The 19,074-nt window shown below is 41.5% G+C and overlaps 1 protein-coding gene across 2 annotated transcripts; it reads left to right on the top strand.

Moving 5' to 3' along the window:
- Window positions 1-7,390: 7,390 nt before the first annotated feature.
- Window positions 7,391-18,462, top strand: lclat1 (lysocardiolipin acyltransferase 1). 2 transcript variants are annotated; one of them, XM_034112029.2, is made up of 6 exons: window positions 7,391-7,768; window positions 12,285-12,452; window positions 12,866-13,064; window positions 13,715-13,861; window positions 15,131-15,247; window positions 16,155-18,462. In XM_034112029.2, exons 2-6 carry the CDS (start codon window positions 12,285-12,287, stop codon window positions 16,679-16,681), a joined length of 1,158 nt encoding a protein of 385 aa, XP_033967920.1. In that variant the 5' UTR covers window positions 7,391-7,768; the 3' UTR covers window positions 16,682-18,462. The 2 variants fall into 2 exon arrangements, with proteins under 2 accessions (XP_033967920.1, XP_033967921.1); XM_034112030.2 differs by having other exon boundaries at window positions 7,431-7,480.
- Window positions 18,463-19,074: the final 612 nt, after the last annotated feature.

Raw genomic sequence — 19,074 nt, 5'->3', positions numbered from 1 at the left:
AACTATTAATGTTGTTGTTGTTGTTGTTGTTGTTGTTGTTGTTTATTGTTGCTTATCCAGTCTATTTTATGTTTTGAAAATTGTTTGTGTTTTTATTGCAGATTTGAATCACTATTTTTTGTGTGAAATTAATTTCTTCACACTTTCCCTGTGTTTATCAACCTCTCTGTTGGTGGTCAAAGGTGACAGCACTCATTTCGTAATTGGTAAGATGAGTGAGAGTCACAGAGTATTCGGTGAAACGGAGTGTGTCTCACACACCATTGTTGGCGTGAGACACAGTATCTTTACATGTGTATGTGTGAGAGCGTGTGTGCCTGGCTATGTATTAAAACTGTTGTCAAAGCCCTCTGAGTGTAGACACTGATAGCTCTTCTAGCTCATTCTTGGAATTCTTTCCAATGGAAACAATCCCATCGCTGATCCCAGTGTGTCAGCGGAGTCTGACCTGCCAACCCCTGAATTCTCCCCGACTCCCAACTATAGTCCACATTAACGCTGCTTCACTGTCACTCCTCTACATAAACTCACACCACGTACCCATAAGTCATAACATAACCCCTTCCTCTTCAATCTGTCATGTGGAGAAAAATAATGCTTATCCTATTAACTTTTTTCCACTCCCTCTCCTCATTTTACATCCTTTACCCTCATATACTTGTTTTCTTGTTCTTTCTATTTTTCGCCCTCCCAGACTTTCATCCCGTTCTGTTGTTTCAGCAAGTTTCCCATACTTACATGACATTAGAAATGTACTCTGCATTCCCACAGTGCAGGTTATGTAATGTAAGTTAACATTTCATTGTAAACAGTACCCCTGCTCCTATAACCTTGCTATTTTAGTGCTGCAGCATCAGCCACCAAGGTTGTGTGTGCATGCATAACTGTGTCTATGAGATTTTGCAAAGCTTGCAAAGGGGCACATGTGCTCAGAGGTTTTATGTATAACCGTGTCTGTTATTATGAGTGCCATGTGCGTAAGGGAAAGATTCTTTTCCCATGGTTCCTCAAGTGTGAGAAGAAAGTAGAGCTCTCAGGACAAGAAGCAAAAACTCTGTGGGTTATTTATAACCTGTCTGGAGACGGCCCAACATGCGTAGACACATATCTGGCACTGTCAACAAGGGAAGAGCTAGAATAAGATACGCTGAGAGGCATACAACAAGAAGGGGGGATTAAAAGGTGAAGGGGTCAGGAAAGGAAAACGAAGGATGTGGAGCATTAAGAACACCTGCACTGAGACCACAGGTACACTTTAACCTAGTACATTCATTTACACAAATACTTTACTTCAGTACCATTTTCAGTTTCACTTTTACTTTACTTATTTCCACTTTGTTACCTTAGCAACTACATTTCAGGGGAAATATTTTAGTCCTCTACATTTATTGGATAACTTTAGCTTAAAGAGCCTGTGACACGGTTTTCCCCCATCATCCAAACCCATCAATGTGAGTACATATTGTCCCCTTGAAAACCGTTACTGAACTGATTTTGGATATTTGTACTTTGATAACCATTAATCTGCCTTCAATGTTGACAATTTTCTGGATCTTCTCGCAGATTCTTCAAGTCCCGCCAAATGATGGGTGACGTCATTGCGGGCACAGCGCTCCAGCTGCACCGTCCAGGATCCCAGCATCTGCATGTAAACCTTTATATATATACAGTCAGATGTAAACGCACGACGGCGCACACAGCAGCAAGCTCAGACAGCGATGACAGGTTCATGTTGAACGTGTCTGAGAGCTCATATGAGGCTGAAGGATCGGTTTATGTTGTATCTGTTAGAAGTTTAGGAATGAGGTGCGTCAATATGGGCGATCATATGGTCATGTAGCCAGTGGTGGAATGGGACTAAAAATCATCCCGGGACTCTCGACCGGCCCACTTCGGTACCGCTAGTAAATTGTCAACGTGGGGAGTGGGGGATGTCAGGGTGCTGTAGATAGTAAATGTAAATATGTAAATATTTGTGTCACTGCATCCTGGTAAAATACAAATATAATGTATAATGTCTGTGTCTTTGACATTAGCGCTGCTCGCCACCTGTGCCCTGTACTACGAAGCCAGTTCAACAGACCCTGGATATGTTTGAGTAACAAACAAACTAACAACAACAAACTAACAAACGAGATCTCGCTAAGCGGTCCGACGACGCTGGTTATCAACTCGGTAAATCAAGCCAGGGTTTCTCTCTCCAGCTGAGAGCGCGTTCACGTCTAATGCGGCTTTCACACCAGCGCTTTTCAGTTTCTAGCTCCGAGCGGGAGCTTTTCTGGTTCAGCTCCGGTTTCCCTTTTCAGCTCCCGCTCTGTACACACCGCCCACTGGCGCCCCAGAGCTGCCCCTGCTGCGTCATGACGTCACCGTTTACATAGCTGATTTGCCCCCCAACGGCAGCCATTACGGCAGCTCACAACAACAACAACTGCGTCGGGTCGATGATCGTGTTGCTTTTAATCACACGAAGCCAGAATAAATTGAATAACGACTTCTCCAACCTTATACTTTTCTCCAGAGTGCCGTGGTTCATTGTTTATTAATGTGTTTCTGCAGCATTTACCGACCACTGCAGTGCTGGCTGCTCTTCCACGGGAGTGTATTCTCCCGTTAGCTCACACTGCAGCGGCCGCTCTAAAGTATTCACTGTCCGACTCACACAAGCAGCTGATGCATATCCCCAGTTCCCCTTAGCCTAAGTGAATGTGTGTCAGTCTGAATTGACACTGTTTGGTATCACAACGCTGTTATGAAAGTTTCTCTGGTATAAAACGGGTGATGTTAGCATAGCAACCGAAGCTAAACTGACTACTTGCATCCGATAGCTGCAATAATACAAAACAACACGTCTGTCTCTCTCCACAATGATCGATAACAGTGAAGGGATGGTCAAAGTAAGGTACAAATAAACAGAATCACACGAAGCCTGGTTAGTGTTGCCTGACTTTATAAAGTGTGTTTATAGGCACTACTGCTTGTAGGCAGGCATAACAGTCGACCCATGGGAGGTGGGTTTAGTTTCCTGCACGCCTCGACGTAAGAGAGACGTAAGCGACGTCACCTCTTAGCTCCAAAGCTCTTGCCTCTGGACCGACAATTTTTTGGAGCTGGAAATGAAGCGGATTCCGGAGCTAAGAGCCGGCGCAGCTCCGGTGTGAACTGGAAAACCCGGCGCTTTTCAGGCTCTAGCTCCGAGCCGGAGCTGAAAAGGCGCTGGTGTGAAAGGGGCATAAGACACGAGTGGATCTGACTTTAATTACATTTGTCTCGAGTGTTTCGTCAACATAATGTGTTAAATAATACTTCTGCATCCAGTCTGTGACACTGTGAGTGTTGCACGGCCAGATGAGGCTGGAGAAGCTGACTCAGATAAGGAAATATATGATATATTATGATATTATATGATCGATGATCTGATTGATGATGTAATATGAATGATAAGTGCGACACGTCGGCGTCTTCTCTGCATACGGCAGTTTAAACTGTATTTCCTTTATCCTGTAATATGACTTGAGAGATTTAAACTCCGCACACTGAGTGGATCTCTTTTCTATAGACGCCGGAGGCGGGCAGCGTCAGGTAAAATAAGTTATTTAGCCTTCTCAAACCTGAGCCTCACGCGCCGCCTATGGGGGATGTGCTAGTTACTTATCCGACCGGCCCACTTCGGTACCGGCCCATCGGGATTCGTCCCGATGGCCAGTCCGCCACTGCACCCAGCCCACGTAAACTGTCAACGGGGGGAGCCTCGCTGCGGGGAAACGGTGGACCTAGTGTCCCGATCGGAGTGGGAATAATAATAATAATCCGTGCATTTTATCCATTAATTTCCCCAACATTGTGGTAAAAAAAACACACGTTTAATCCATGTTGTTGGTGTACTACAACTACAAAAAGCATCGGTTTGTTTTCTCATCAGGAAATGCCGACCGGCTCAAACAAACGATTTTCAATCATCATCCTCACTCATTATTTAATGTATCATATGTTCGCCGAATTGACATGAAAGCACTAATAAATGTAGTTTCATCCACTTGAGTTTACAACCACAAAAATAATCGATTTGTTTTTATATCACATCCGACGGGAGGAAATTCAGCAGCTCTCACTCCCGATTTTTAATCCTAATGTAATCATCATCTTCACCACGATCATTTATGTTTATGTCGCCGAATTGACATGAAAGCACTGACAAATATGAATATACTGTAGTCAACTTCATTAAAACGTTATTAACGTGCCTAATCTCAGTAATTCACAATTTCTACGCATGACACAACACACTTTGTCCGTGTTTGGCTCTCGAAGCGTTCCCGCATTGACGTCACTTCCGGCTTCCCCCAAAACTTCAAAATGAGTCAAGGAATTTCCCCGCGATGTTCGAAATTATTGATATTTAACGGAACGGTATCGCTTTTTCTTTTTTAAACTGACGGTTCGAGATTACTAGTAGCCCAATATTTCATTGCACAATAGTTGTTGGGATGGTGTCACAGGCTCTTTAAGCTATCCAAAGTATATAAGTTATTAGCCACACATTTAACAACTGCAACAATAAAGTGATAAACACATTAAAGTATCACTCAATACTATCTTATAATATAATAAACATTATTTTGAAATAGGATATTCTGCATAATGAGTACTTTTATGTCTACTCTAAGTGTATATCTATGCTCATACTTTTGTACTTTTACTTAAGCAGGATTTAAATTGCAGTTATTTTGCTTGTAACAGAGTATTTTTATGGAATACTTCCACCACTGACTGTGACATAGATAAATCACATGGTAGAGACTGATTGTCTCTCTTTACTGCCAACTTAGATAAGACTTGATGAGATAAGGCAGCATGCAACCATAGCACTTGGATGCTCACAATACTATAAAATACAAATGCACAAGTTTTCTAGAAATCAGTGAGTTAACTAATTGTGTTGCATTCTGTCCTTCAACCTTTGGAAACCCCACAGCGCCATGTGATACATCACTCGAGCACAGAGGACCACGAAGTAGGGACTGATATTCAAAACAAATCCTCCACAAAATCCTAATTGATCAGAAATAAGCACAGTCAATACTCAACAGAGCAGCCTTTGAAGAAATAATGAACTGCTTGGACGGATGACTCTTAGCACACATGGACCCATTCTCTGTTTTACAGGATGATGTAAGGTACATGTTCAACTCATCGACAAGATTTTAGAGCTTTGATCAATACAAGTCTGCTGGCATCTGCTCCATACTGTAGGTCTGTGTGTTAATGTGCTAAACCACAGTCTGCTGCTCTTCCATAGGCTGTTGTTGATATAAATAGACAGCTCATGGCCCTTCCACTCTAATCCTCACTACCTAGGGACCAGAGTGGAAAAAGGGAGGAAAGAGAGACGGGGTATAAGATCAGGATATAGACGGAGATAAACATGCAGAAATTAGGTTGCAGAGCTTGGGTTACAGTGATGTTACAGGTGTGAGGCGGAGACATGCTGTCAATGGGAAGTGAAGTGAAAGAGAAGAAGACTTAAGTTAAATCATCCATGTCTGCTCTTTGAACTAGCACAAAAGCACAAGAGGTCATTAGAGGCAGGAATGTTTTTTTTCTCCAAAAAAGCCTCGTTAAAGTGCTATCAATAGAAAATAAACCAAAACACAATGCCCGAAAAAAGTCACTTTTTCTCTCCCACATGGATTTATGTAAGTGTAATGGCATGTCTAACATAAATTAATGTAGATGGTTTCTACGTTTATCTGTTGCATTTAACTTGGCTTACCTCCCATGTCGTTTTTATCGGCAAACAAAGCTTAAGTGTACGTGTTTTTAATAGATCAAAATGACTGTGATTCTTACCAGAGGGTTTAGATATTTGGAATTCTCAAAGGGAATATGATTAAGAGTAACTTATCAAATTGCCTTTACTAAATTATCTTGGACAACGGCCTTTAATCATGTGGACGTGCTGTTCTTTTGAAGGTGAGTTGGCACTAAACTGAAAAAAGAGCTTGTTTCAAAGCAACGTTTTTTCCGTTCCCTCTGAAGTGATGCGTTGACCCTTGAGAAGTTTATACTGAGAAAGCTATACAGTTCACTCAGTCTCTCAGATAGAGTGCATGCCATAGGGAGCAGGTCATGGAAAAGTCTTGAGTTTGACTAAGTGCACTCTCTCTTTTGCCCTGTCTGTCAGTCCGTCACCACACACACATGAGAGAACATGCATGCTCGGATACGACACATTGACCAATCTGTGCACACACATCACTGAATGCTGAGGTAATCTGTAACAGTAGAACACCTCATAACTGTGGGTAAAAGAAACAAATGACACATGCGAGGATTTATACTACTTTAAAAGGCTATGTTGGGAGGCTCAGTGATGAAGAACATCACCAATACAATGCTTGAGATTTAGATTAGTTCTGAAATATTATTCAAATGGGGATCTAGAACAATGCAACATGAGCCAAATCTCTTAAACGCTGAATAGAGGATTAGTTGGCACAAAAGTAGAAACAGGAATGAACTTTACAGGGGCCGATCATTTCAGTTATACATCACTTAAAGACATTAATGTCACTGCAAAGGTTAAACTTGCAAAAATGAATAAGGCTATTAAGTAGAGTCTGTTGAAACAATGTGAAGTCTATACTGGGTGTTTACCTTTAAAAGTTGTAATGAAGTGTAGTGTAGCCTTGTCATATTTATTGTTAGCCTGTATAATTGATTAAAAATATAATTTGATTATTAAATTGGATAAAGGAGTTTTTATCTTCACCTGGTTGTACATGTTAATTTAAAAGTACTGCATTTTGAGACATTGATGCTCCCAATTATTCTGCCTCTACTTTATTTAGATGGAAATATTGTACTTTTTACTCCAATAAATGTATTTAATAGTGGGGTTTTTTGTATGTGAGGCAACATTTCAGATAACTTTATCAAACAATATTAAGAAGCTAGCTTCCCCTCTGCTGGCCTCACCATTACAATACTGCTCAGATATTAATATCATAAGAAGCACATACGTATAATAATGTGTTTTTTAATAACACAACACATACAGGAGCCACATTGCTGCACAATGAGCCACTTTGACGCTTGAAAATAGGCTACTTTAACGTTGGTAAGGTTTTAAATTCCTACACCTGGCACTTGCATTAGGAGTGCATGCATGGAGCCTTTAGTTTTCATCCTATCTACCTCTCTCCCTTTGCACCTCCTGCAAATACTTTATTATTGCAGGTAGTTTCCTGCTGCCTAAAATATAACATAAACGTCAACCATTGCCACTATCAACATGTGAAATCTACTTCACCTCAATGTTGTTCTTGAAGCTGTGCCTGCAGTTTACTCTCACCTCCTGGAATAATGTAGCAGGCAAAAACAGCGACCCCTGGCTGTGCGGAACGACAGGTGAGAGGTAACAAGTTGAGAGGTCGTGTTAGCATATTGGTAAGGCGGCTACACTTTTGCTGCAGTCATAGTAAGTAAGGCACTCAAACAAAGCAAAAATAGTCGTGGGCTAATACCTACAAAAATAAAACAATTTGCTGGAAAACGGTCCGTGGAACAGTTTCAATAACCGTTAGCTTTGAGTGGTAGCTTAGTAACGCAGTTGTTGAACAGCTTAGCTAGTGTGCTAACGTTAGCAGGCTGCTAGCTGGCTTGCCAAGTTGCTATGTCGCAACCAAGTGCTTGGACTTATCGGAGCTAACAAAACGACCTCACCTAAACCGCAAAGATATTTGACTCCTGAGGAGAAACAAGAAAGGTGGGTATGTTGTCATGCGACAATATGCAGATATGTTTGACCGTAGTTAGCCCGCCCTGTTCAAATAAGCAGGATAACGTCGGCTAATAGGCTAGCTTCTGTTTAATGTGAGATGTTGCATGATTAACTGGCATTCATGTTGTTTGTGTCAGCCTTGTTTCGAGAGGAACATAAGTCCGAAGATAACCTGCAATGACAGCAGGTAGCTTTCTCACAGTTTCCAGAGTATACGCTAACGTTTTAACCAGTGGTGGGGAAAGTATTCAGATTCTTTACTTGAGTAAAAGTACTGTAAGCAGTGGATTTGACGGTATATGTTGACACCTCGGACGCTCCAACCACACTGTAAAAAGACTCAATTCAAGTAAAAGTATTGCATCGATAATGGCACTTAAGTAAAAGTATTTAAGTACGATTAGGAAAATATACAGTATTAAGGATGGTGGCTTTAGTTCAAGAGAGGTGTCGAGCAACCTGAGGGTCAGTGTTTCGATTACCCAAAAAGCTCTCGTAAACTTATTTCTTGTCATACCAAAACTGCACATATGCTTATTTTATTATATTTTGACAGGTATATCCATATTTCATCTATATTCTATTGAGATATTGCTGTATTGTAATGTTATTATAGTTTCCTACTGTTTCTGATTCTGATAAAAGTACACATTTCAGAGAAAAACAAAAAAGATATTTAAATATTTGAAAATATGGAGTAAAGCAAAAGCAGCCAGTCTTTACATTTTTAAGAAGACATAATAAAATTGCATTTTCAGCATCAATCTATTGCGAAAACATCTCACCATTATTTCTTATGGTGTGTCTCTTATTTGCAAGCAAGGCTAGAGTTGAGTAATTATTTACCAAGCGAAATGCTAACCGAAGGGGTGATTATTAACAGACAACATTGTCCGGTCAAAGTCCTTTCTTTTTCTTTAATCTCAAACTGGGATTATGGAAAATGTGTGCAAATTAGATAATATTCGCCTTGTCTGTCGTGATTTGAGTACATTGGTTCCGGCCCGGGTAGACCATGTTTCTCAATGCTGGTTAATTTAATGTCAGAAAATACCCAGCGTTATTGAATACATATTTATTGGGAGAGATTGGGAAATTCACAAGGAAGCCAGTCCACTGACATGCACTTTGCTCCCAAACTCATAACTAATCCACAGGCTTTTTGTACAGCTGATAACAGACCCAACCAGTTCAGACAAATGTACTTCAAGACCATTTAAACGTGTTTCTTAATTAATAAAAATCGCAGAATCTAGATTACATTTGTTTCCCCGCCAGTTGCCTTCCTGCGGGGCTGCATTGAAGTGGTGAAATATGGGTGGTGGGACACTTAAGGACATTAACCATGTAAACAATGAACTCATCCTGTCAAGTCCTCTATAATTTATCTATTTATCAATTACTGCTTCCCTTTTTATCGATACAATAAAGAGTTTGGCTGCTCTTGGTAAAATTGATGGATGTAGATTGAGTGAGGTTAATAGGCCATGTTGGGTATTGATCAATTGTTTTCTTGATGCAGCTAATGTTTTTTCCCCCCCATTAAGTCTGTATGTCAAGAACATACCCAAAAGTTATGTTGGACTTCCTGATACATTTTAAGGTATTTCTAAACTGTACAAGTTTCAATGTCAATAAATGTAATCTCTGTTGAAGATTAGAAACAGTGTTTTTGGGTTTCACTTCATGTGAGAGATGTTTTTTTCTCTAAGTGCCTTCTAGTTTGTAAAGTAGACCTGCCCTTAAATCTATTTGCAATTTAATTTTACAGCATTATCTATTGCGGTCTTCCCGGCTCTTTCTTTTCCTCTCTGTCTCTTAACACACACACACACACACACGCACACGCACACGCACACGCACACACACACACACACACACCACTTAAGCTCATTGTTTAGCCCAGACATGCTTGACCTCTTCACTCAGCTTTTCTCTGTCGGGATGTCTGGTCCTGGCTTAAAGTAAGGAATGCAAAATGATTGCCAGAGAATTTAGACTTGGACTATGTGAAGGAGTATGCTTTGCATTGCGTGTGGTGCTGTGTTTGGGGAAGTGCTTTCAGAATCCCTGTTATCTTGATTAAATACAATGTTAAACCAACCCAAATGGATGGTACTAAATCATTCCAAAAGTAGTCTTGGCTTTGTATGAAAACAAAAGTGTTTCCATGGATGCGTGATATAAATAATGAAATGTCCCAGGTGTCCACTCCCAGTAGAAGAAAAACATGTTTATTCAACACTTATATACCCATAATTCCATTCAATTCTCACATCATTTCCCAGTGTGTCATGCCTTCTACTGTGGGATCTTTTGCTTGTTCCGGTTGCCACCCAAGGGTGTTCTTGATGTGTGTGCGTTGGGACACAGCATAATTGTGCTGAGCAAGCATGTTTTCTCACCTTGTGCCTCAGATTTTCCGTTGTTAAAACAGGTAACCGTTAAACCCTTATTGCCAGCATAATGAATGACTTGCATCTTTGAAATGCACCTTCAGCCACTTATGTATGAGACTTGCTGCATCATGGTGCCGCAGAGGGTGTCAACGAGGGCGAGATGATGGGAGTGTTGGGGCAGGTAGTCTGAATAAAGGCTGTTGCAATCATAGCAGTAATTAAGGTGTTATGTGTGAACCACAGTTCAAAGAGAAGAAAACACCCGCTGGATGAAATTGCTCCCTGTGGCATCACTAAGACTCGCTGCGTCAGCAAGGTCAGGGGCCAATCAAATCAGGACCCCCTGTATTTCCCCTTTGAACCTTTATCTCAGGGGACGTGATTATAATTGCAGTGTTCTGATGAAGATTATGTAAACTTGTTGGTTTAGGTTGTCCTATGTCCTGCTTATTTATAAAGTTGCACATTCAGATAAAACATAGTGAAAAGACAGCGTTAAATCAAGTGTATCTACATAGCCTTTTATCAAAGGTATCCCAGCATGTAGCAGCACATTAAAACATTTCTGGAATAGTTTTTTATCGAGAGATTGCCTATCCTTAACTTGCCTCGTATTTGACAGTTTTTGTTTGAATAAATGGAAATACATTGGTCTGTTTGTGTTTTTTGAGTTGACTTTGCTTGATGGTTGTTTGGATATTTTTTAAAGGCCCTGCACATCAAAATTGGTCATTTTGAATTGTCCTACTTAATTTTGGTGGAGCCAAACTAGGAACCAAAGATAATCCACGACCTTGTTGTATAGGTGCACCAACATGAACAGGAGAGAGTGGGAGATTCAGGTCGAGCACACAGTTCGGAGAGGAGGTCTAATCAGGCTAACCCAGTGAAAACACCTGTGTGTTTCTTACGTAAGGACAATAGTGTAACGTGACCGACCGTTGAGGCTGAAGTGGTCACCACTGATGTCATTGAAATGACAGGCGATCCTCATGGCATGTCCAGATGAGCCCCTTTAAACTCATCTGATATGTCATGGACAATTGAAGGTCCTGTTACTTGGTTTTGAATTTCCGAAGGATTACGGGCTCAGTTCACTTTCCTCAGGGATCTAATGACTCTATTCCTGCCATGTTGCAGCTACCGCTCGGAACATGCTCAACCATACCTTTTCAATCTACTACTTGAATGGTTTGCATTTACGTTCATCTTGAGCCTTGTTTTATGAAGTTTGTAGGTCAGTGTATTTAATGCCGTGGACTGCCTTCACATGTGTGAATGATCATTAGTTTACAGGTTTATAATGAATCTTAATTATACTTATTAAACCAAGGATGTAATTACATTATCACATCTTTAACAACGCAAGCTTATCAGTTCAATTTACCTTCATATTGTGTTTATCGTTTATGTAACTTTATCCATTAGTTCCACTCCTAATATCAGAGGCGATTGCAGTCAAAGGTAGCTGTCATAGCTTCAGGTGCACTTTTTTGGATTAAATTATTTTGGGAAATTATGAAGGTGTAGCAAAATCGCTTTTTAATTGACATGACAACAACTAGTTAAAACGGCAACATGTTATCTTAAATATCAGTTGGGATTGAATAATTTGGATCAAATACTCTGCCCCAGTATATTTAATTGAATATATTTGTGTATGGTGGTTACACAAGTTATTGACGGCTTTAACGATATTTCAACCACTGTTTATGATCTACAGACTGTGAATAATTTTGAAGCCACAGTCACACTTGATTTAGTGACCATGCGTCCACTATGTGTTACCCACAGTCAGAAAAGGTTCCCCTATTTACATTCCACACTTGGAATGTCTGCCCTGGTTTTTCCACTGTTTGTGGGAAAAGATGTCAGAAGAACAACAGAACAGCAGTCCTTGCAATTGATGCGACTCTCGATAATCCCATTTGTTTCATGTTACAGTTGCTCCACCCAAGCCACTTTCCATAGTGGACATCCAAGTCAGGAATACATCTCATAACTTCATCATCTTTGTTTTTCAATACATAAACAACAGCTCACGTTTGATCTGCTTTAATTTGTTTTGAATGATTCATCTTGTCTCCCTCATCTCTCTGCAGATGGCTGTGTCAGTGCGGGGCCTGTACTTTGTGATCACCCTGTTTTTGGGGAGCATCTTTGGAAGTGTCTTCATGCTGGCTCCAGTTCTGCCCCTCATGCTGCTCTCTCCTGCCTGGTACCGCTGGATCACGGATCGCCTCGTCGCTACCTGGCTGACGCTGCCTGTGGTGTGTTCACCAGCTTAGCTTCTACTTAGCATGCCAATGCTCATGCCAGATGGTCTTAAGTGGCCCGTGTCTAACATGGTCACCATCATCTACGTCATATCTGCCTTATTTATGCCTGCCCTATTTATCAGAAGTAAAGTTCATGTATTTAGGTTTCCTTTTAGGACAATTAAGCAAATCTTGTTTACAGCGACCCCATGCAACATTATTTATTCATTTTCTTCTCATACTTGTCCATCCTAAATGTATCTTTCCTCTTCCCAGTCCCTCCTCTCTCCCTTTACATATTTTTCCAATGATCATTCTTGTGATCATCTACCTCTCCATATGTTTCCTCCCTATCCCTTTTCATTTCTCCCCTCTTGTTCTTCCTCCTTATCCCTCCTCCATCCTGGCATCTCTCCCCTCTGTAGTCGTTGCTGGAGCTGGTGTTTGGGGTGAAGGTGGTGATTACGGGAGATGGCTTCATTCCGAGTGAGCGAAGTGTGATCATCATGAACCACCGCACCCGCCTGGACTGGATGTTCCTCTGGTGTTGTCTGCTCAGGTACAGCTACCTTCGTCTGGAGAAGATCTGCCTCAAGGCGGCCCTGAAGGCTGTGCCTGGCTTTGGTGGGTATACATTGTGTGCTTTTCTCTTTACTGAACACAGACTTAAACTCCTATTCATTCCATTATATAATATATGGTTTGCAAAGCACTTCTGCATAAATGTCATTACATCATTGCAAAGCAGTTTACTTTTAATAGAAAGTTGAATCTAAATGAGGAACAATATATTGCAAATTTAGGGCAGTAGAAGGGTATGAAAAAAAGAAATTGAATCAACACCTCTTTTTTACTATATCATAACTTAGTACTTTATTTTTTTAATGCATGTCACATATTTAACATATGTAACATTAAGCTGTCTGTGGCTCTTTTTCTACGCAAATTTCCTCTCCGTGAGACTAATAAAGGGATTCTAATTCCATAACAGTTTCTTCTGTTTTAGACTCTTATTAGTTTAAGCAAAAAGCTTATTAACGGGCACCTGAGAATAGTTAATATAACCAAATAAAAAAATTAAAATGTCTTCCTCTGAGTAGATGCTGGTATGACAAACGTGATATCAAGAGGGAGTATGTTAGAGATCATAAGTACTCTGAAATAAAAGATGGCCCAATGTCAAACGCTTTTCCTGGGAAACATAGACTATGCCTGCCTTGAAAGTCCAGATCAGTTAAGCAATTACACCTGTAAAGACTGTTTGTATTTTCCAGGCTGGGCCATGCAGGTAGCATGCTTCGTCTTTATTCAGCGTCGGTGGGAGAATGACAAGAAGCACATGGGGAACATGCTAGACTACTTCTGTGACATCAAAGAGCCCCTGCAGCTACTCCTGTTCCCCGAGGGCACAGACCTCACTGGTGAGAGATAAACAAGCATCACTCCATTCATTCGTGGGACAACTTAGCCACATTTGCAATAGCCTTTCTCACAATATGTACCCGACAACCAGTTTACAGCTCGCAGTGTGGCCCTACACGGACACTATTATGAAAATACAATTTCCAAGTGATAAGGCGCGGCAAAATCCCAAGACACACACCCCACGCAGACATTTCTGCAGGAATGCTCTGATGTTTCAATCCAAGCAACAGCGACACCAGTGACTAAAGCCCTTTCAAACCAGAACTAATCCAATCAAAGTCCCGAGTAGCTTTACTGAGGGAAGCTTAACTTCTCTCTACGCATCATGATGTCACGAGGGGTCCAATTAAGTTACATCATAATTGGCAAGAAGATTTAGGGCTTTAAATATCGTTTTGGTGTTGCATTTGCACCTTTGCACACACGTCTGCATCGAAGCCTCTTACACCTCGTGGTTGGGGCGGTGAATACAGCATGTTCTGACGACCAATGCAAAAGTTGTCCTGTTCTTTAGAGACCTGCACATACAGGATCCGGTCCAGAGTGCACTTAAGCCCCTTTAAATATTACCATGACCCCTTTTTAACCTTTTAAAGCTAGTGTGAATTGATTTAAAGATTGTATAAGAATGACTAGTCCTTGGAAAACCTCATAGAGTTCTGTCTATAGACCCTTTGTCCTACAGGAAGCAGCTACTGTACTTGTTACATCATTTGACTAATGAGTCGTGATATAGTTTACGTGTTCCTGCAACAAGTTCCTGAGGAATGTTTGGTTAATAAACAATCATCTTTCCTGTGTTTATGTCCCCCCGGTTTTTAAAAATGTGTCAGCGTTTGCCACTGGTAGGTGTATTTCATGGATTGTTTCATAGCGTAATCAACCTTAAGATTGTCTGACTGCCACATAGTTTTGATAGCATACTGTTTTTGCTTTTGTGTCACATGTCAACAAAGTTCCATTTTGATCACAGTTCATGTACATTTAGTGATATTTTCTTTATAAAAAGTAAATCCAAATAGACGCATAATACTGCTGGCTTGTTAAGAGTCCATCAATTAACCTTGAATAACCTTCATTGGATGTTACTAATATGTACTGCTATCAGCAAATAGAATAACTTGATCAGCTTAATAAACATAAACTTTTCTTTAAGTTGTGCCTTTTGATAAGTAAACAATAATACAAAATGTCTCTCTCGTTAACCAACATAATATGGTTTTTGAAATGTCCAGAGGTCTAATGTGTATCTGTCTGTCTTGCAGAAAATACAAGAGCAAAGAGTGATGCGTTTGCTGTCCAGCACAAGCTCCCGAAATTTGAGTATGTGTTGCATCCTCGCAGCACTGGATTCACCTTCATTGTGGACAGACTACGAAAAGGTAAGATAGGATTTCTTGTTAATCGGCGGTCAAATGGCAACATCTTCTGGTGATGCCATTATTTAGTCAAAGTCATCATGATGGAAATACAGTATCAGCAAAACCAGGGGAAATGACATGTCATCATGATGACATGTAGTTAATCCACTGATGCCATTTGCATGAGTGGGATCCTTCCTGTTATTATACAGCGTCTCAGACTGATGCTTCATCCTACTGTCAGCCATTACAACACCCCAAAGATTCTCATGTTTCCCTATGAGCTAATTTCTGGCACTGCTCCAGGGTTTAAATACCACCTCTGGTGCTGCCGTCTCATCCCCAGCTGCCCTGGGTGCTGAGCACGGCACTAACTCTCCAAGCAGGTGTTGTGAATCAGTGTGATGTCATTAGACTTAGCTAATTCTGCTCTCCCTCTCTCTGCACCCCACGCCAACATGTCTTTGTCCCAAGTCCACCGTGCCCCTCTCAGCTCTATTTTTACCTCATGAGAGATGAGCTGTACAGGAGCCGGCGCTGGCAGGTGTCGTCCTGTCCGCTGAGATTTCATTCAGCTCTATATTGGTATAGTAAGGGCACTGCGGATCAATGACAGTGGTATAAAGCTCATGGTCGTTTTGAAGGCAGAGATGGGATGAAGCTCTAAGCCTCTGGATAATTAGAGCTACATGCGTAATGAAGCTCAGAGCTGGGATTTTGACAAGTGCATAAAAGGATTCCAATAACAAGTGTGGAAGTGGAAAATGGATACATTTAAGTCTCCTTGCAGTGTCACGTCATAAACTGCGTACCATGCAATTAGTTTGGAGTGTTGACAATAGAGCGTTATACATAACTTTCAGTCTAGTTCAATGCCTTGTTCTCTTTGTTGTGCCCTTTGATCATTTTCAACCGTCCCTTTTCCTAGGGGGCAACCTGGATGCCGTCCATGATATTACAGTGGCGTACCCCAAGAACATCCCTCAGACAGAACGCCACCTCATCCTGGGCCTTTTCCCCCGCGAGATCCACTTCCACGTCCGCCGCTACCCAGTGGCCTCCCTGCCCACCGCCTCGTCCGACCTGGAGTCTTGGTGTCGGGATCGCTGGGCCGAGAAGGAGATCCGCCTGCGAGACTTCTACTCCGCCCAGCCCCGGGGCTTCGACAGGGAAGGCGTCGCCCGTGTCCCGCCCTGTAAGTCTGAGCTGCGGGTGTCTCTGATCAAAGCCGCCTCACTGCTGTACTGGACCAGCTTCATCGCTTTCTGCTTCACTGGCCTGTGGCTCTGGGCCCCATTCAGGCTCTACTTCCTGGTTATAGTGGGAGTATTCATGGCCCAGCAGAAGCTGATTGGCGGGGTGGAGCTGCTGGAGTTAGCCTGCCATCAATACTGGAAGTCCACGGCTGCCAACAAGGGGGAGAAAAGTAAGGTGCTGGATGCGAAGATGCAGTGAGGATGGAAGACAGTGTTGATTGGACGATGAGATGTTTCCACCCCGCTCTGAGGGCAAGAGGATCCTTTTTTAGGGACCCAATGCTCCATGCCTTAGAAGGGAAGTCATGAGTTCAGTTCCTGCCGTTTGCATGGCTTCAGTCGAGAGAGCGTACCTTTCTGCTGTAGAAGAAAGGGGAATGTTATTTAAATGTATCTGTATGTGGATTCGAGGAATTCATCACACCTATTGCACCACTTGCCCTTTGTATGTCCGTCCTTGTTACTTGGCTTGCTGTTTGTGCATTTTATCAGTTGACCTTGTTGGATGTTTATTTTAGTCGTTTGTTCAGAAACTCAGTATGGTCATGTGTCATGAAACAATGCTGTCAGTATTTGTCATACTATTGCCATGTCTTTGGAACTTGTTTCAATGTATTTTTTTGTTGCCCTTTGGTTTTATATCCGTGTCATAAGTGATGGAGCAGAGCCATAGTACAGACCTCCTGTACATATGATGACTTGACTCTAACCAATATTTAAATCAGCACTGTCGGCTGGATTAGACTGATGGGACTAGTTCAATTAATTAGTTTTGATTAGACGTCTCGAACAGGGAAAGATAAGGAGTTAATTCCCAGAGAATTACTTAGGAATATACAGGTATATATGTGTACCATTGTTTACCTTTATTGGGTATAATTACCCTTTTATACAAACTGGGGAAAGAATTTCAGTTAGTCCTCAGAGATGACTTGTGTGATGATGCTTATAATTACTGTACAGGTTTTGAAACATAAACAATGTTATTCTGTGTGTTTGCTCAAGTAGCTTTTGCACATAAAAGCCAAATGTGGGAGAAGCAGATGTGATTTTTATCAAGAAACCAAACGGAAAGTTTTGTTAGGAGAGGGAAACCTCATCCACAGCTGGAAAGGTTACCCAGAGCAACGGAGAGGTGACACTTGTGATCATCTACTCGACAAGATCAGAGATTTGAGATCTTATATCTGTAGAAGAAGATGAGCTTTGTGCCCTTTCTGGGAATGAAGGGATGCCTTTTAGAGGCAGGATGTGGGTGGGGGGGCCGGGGTGGAAGAATGTCCTGTTGGGACAACATTACCCCTCGATGTGCCGGGTGGCATAGAGGACCAGACTTGGAGTGGAAAACTGGCCTTGAACTCAACCTAATCCAAAAAAGCCCTGTAATGCCCACCTCTGCCCGTGTCCCTCTCCGGAGGACTGGCATTGATGCGCTTGCTAAACTCAATTATCAAATGACAGCTGAGAAAGCTGCTCCGATTGTGCCAAAAAAGGACTGAAATTAAAGATTGAAGCGGAGCTTGAACCACACTTTTAGCCACTGACTCTCCTTGCCACTCAAAACCATTTCAATTCTATGAGTCTGGAAACTTGTCTTAGACTATCTAGCACTTTCTGTAACACTGTGCCGTGTGTGATCTAGATGACCACTTCAACCCTGATTTTGTTTTGTTTATATAAATCTGAAGCTCCTGTAGTTTAAGTGTAAAGAGGCTGTTTCCAGTCACTGTGATCCAGCTGTGTTAACAATTTTACCATCCGCATGTAGTAGTTTACCAAACATGGTACTACATCCGTTTCCTCTGCTCTGAACCAGCCAGATTCTCCATGTATAACTCTTTCACTTGTGCTGTTTTTCTGTAGCTCATTTTACAATCACTCGCTGATGCTGGACCTCTTCAGTCACTGTCCTCAGGTAAACAAGAGTCAGTCTCTTACAGGAGGAAATGTATATCTAAATAAATATACTGTATAAATTCATTCACGTTTCCAGTCTTTTTCTTACGCTTGTCAACGTAGAAAATGGTGATTATACTGACTTTAATACTGCTTTTACACTGATTTGATCTTTTGATTAATGCCGTAATAGCCCATCATTTGATTGACAGTAACGTCACTTTAAAAGGTTGCTGACATCATAGCTATTACATTACGTAGGAAATACGACAATGGGTTTTTCTCATTTACTCATCACTTGTCTCATGCAGAACACCTCCATTACTCTCAGATGTGTAGCCGCTGCAGAGCATCTTATTGTCTGGGCAGTCCTTTAATCTAGAATGTACTATAACAAACACTGCAGTGAATGAGTCAACAAGACCTTGAATGCTCATGTTACACAACGCTGGGGCCACAGTCCACACACACATTCACAGTCTGCAATAGACAACCAAAAAGGTCAGGAGCTCTGAAGGTGAAATGCATGTCGCCATAGCAACCAGTGTTGACTCCCCTGTCTCCTAGCAACGGGATGTGGAGTGATGTCAATGGAAAGTATGCTATTTTCTCCTGCTGACAGAATGATGTCACTCTTTTGTGTGTCTGTAAAGAGAGTGGAATGATAGTTTATTTCTATATTCTATATCTCTGCAC

Source organism: Pseudochaenichthys georgianus, chromosome 22 (genome assembly GCF_902827115.2).
Source record: "Pseudochaenichthys georgianus chromosome 22, fPseGeo1.2, whole genome shotgun sequence".
NCBI classification, from domain to species: Eukaryota; Metazoa; Chordata; class Actinopteri; order Perciformes; family Channichthyidae; genus Pseudochaenichthys; species Pseudochaenichthys georgianus.
The sequence above is the reverse complement of the archived record's forward strand: the minus strand, read 5'-3'. Positions and strand labels throughout refer to the sequence as shown.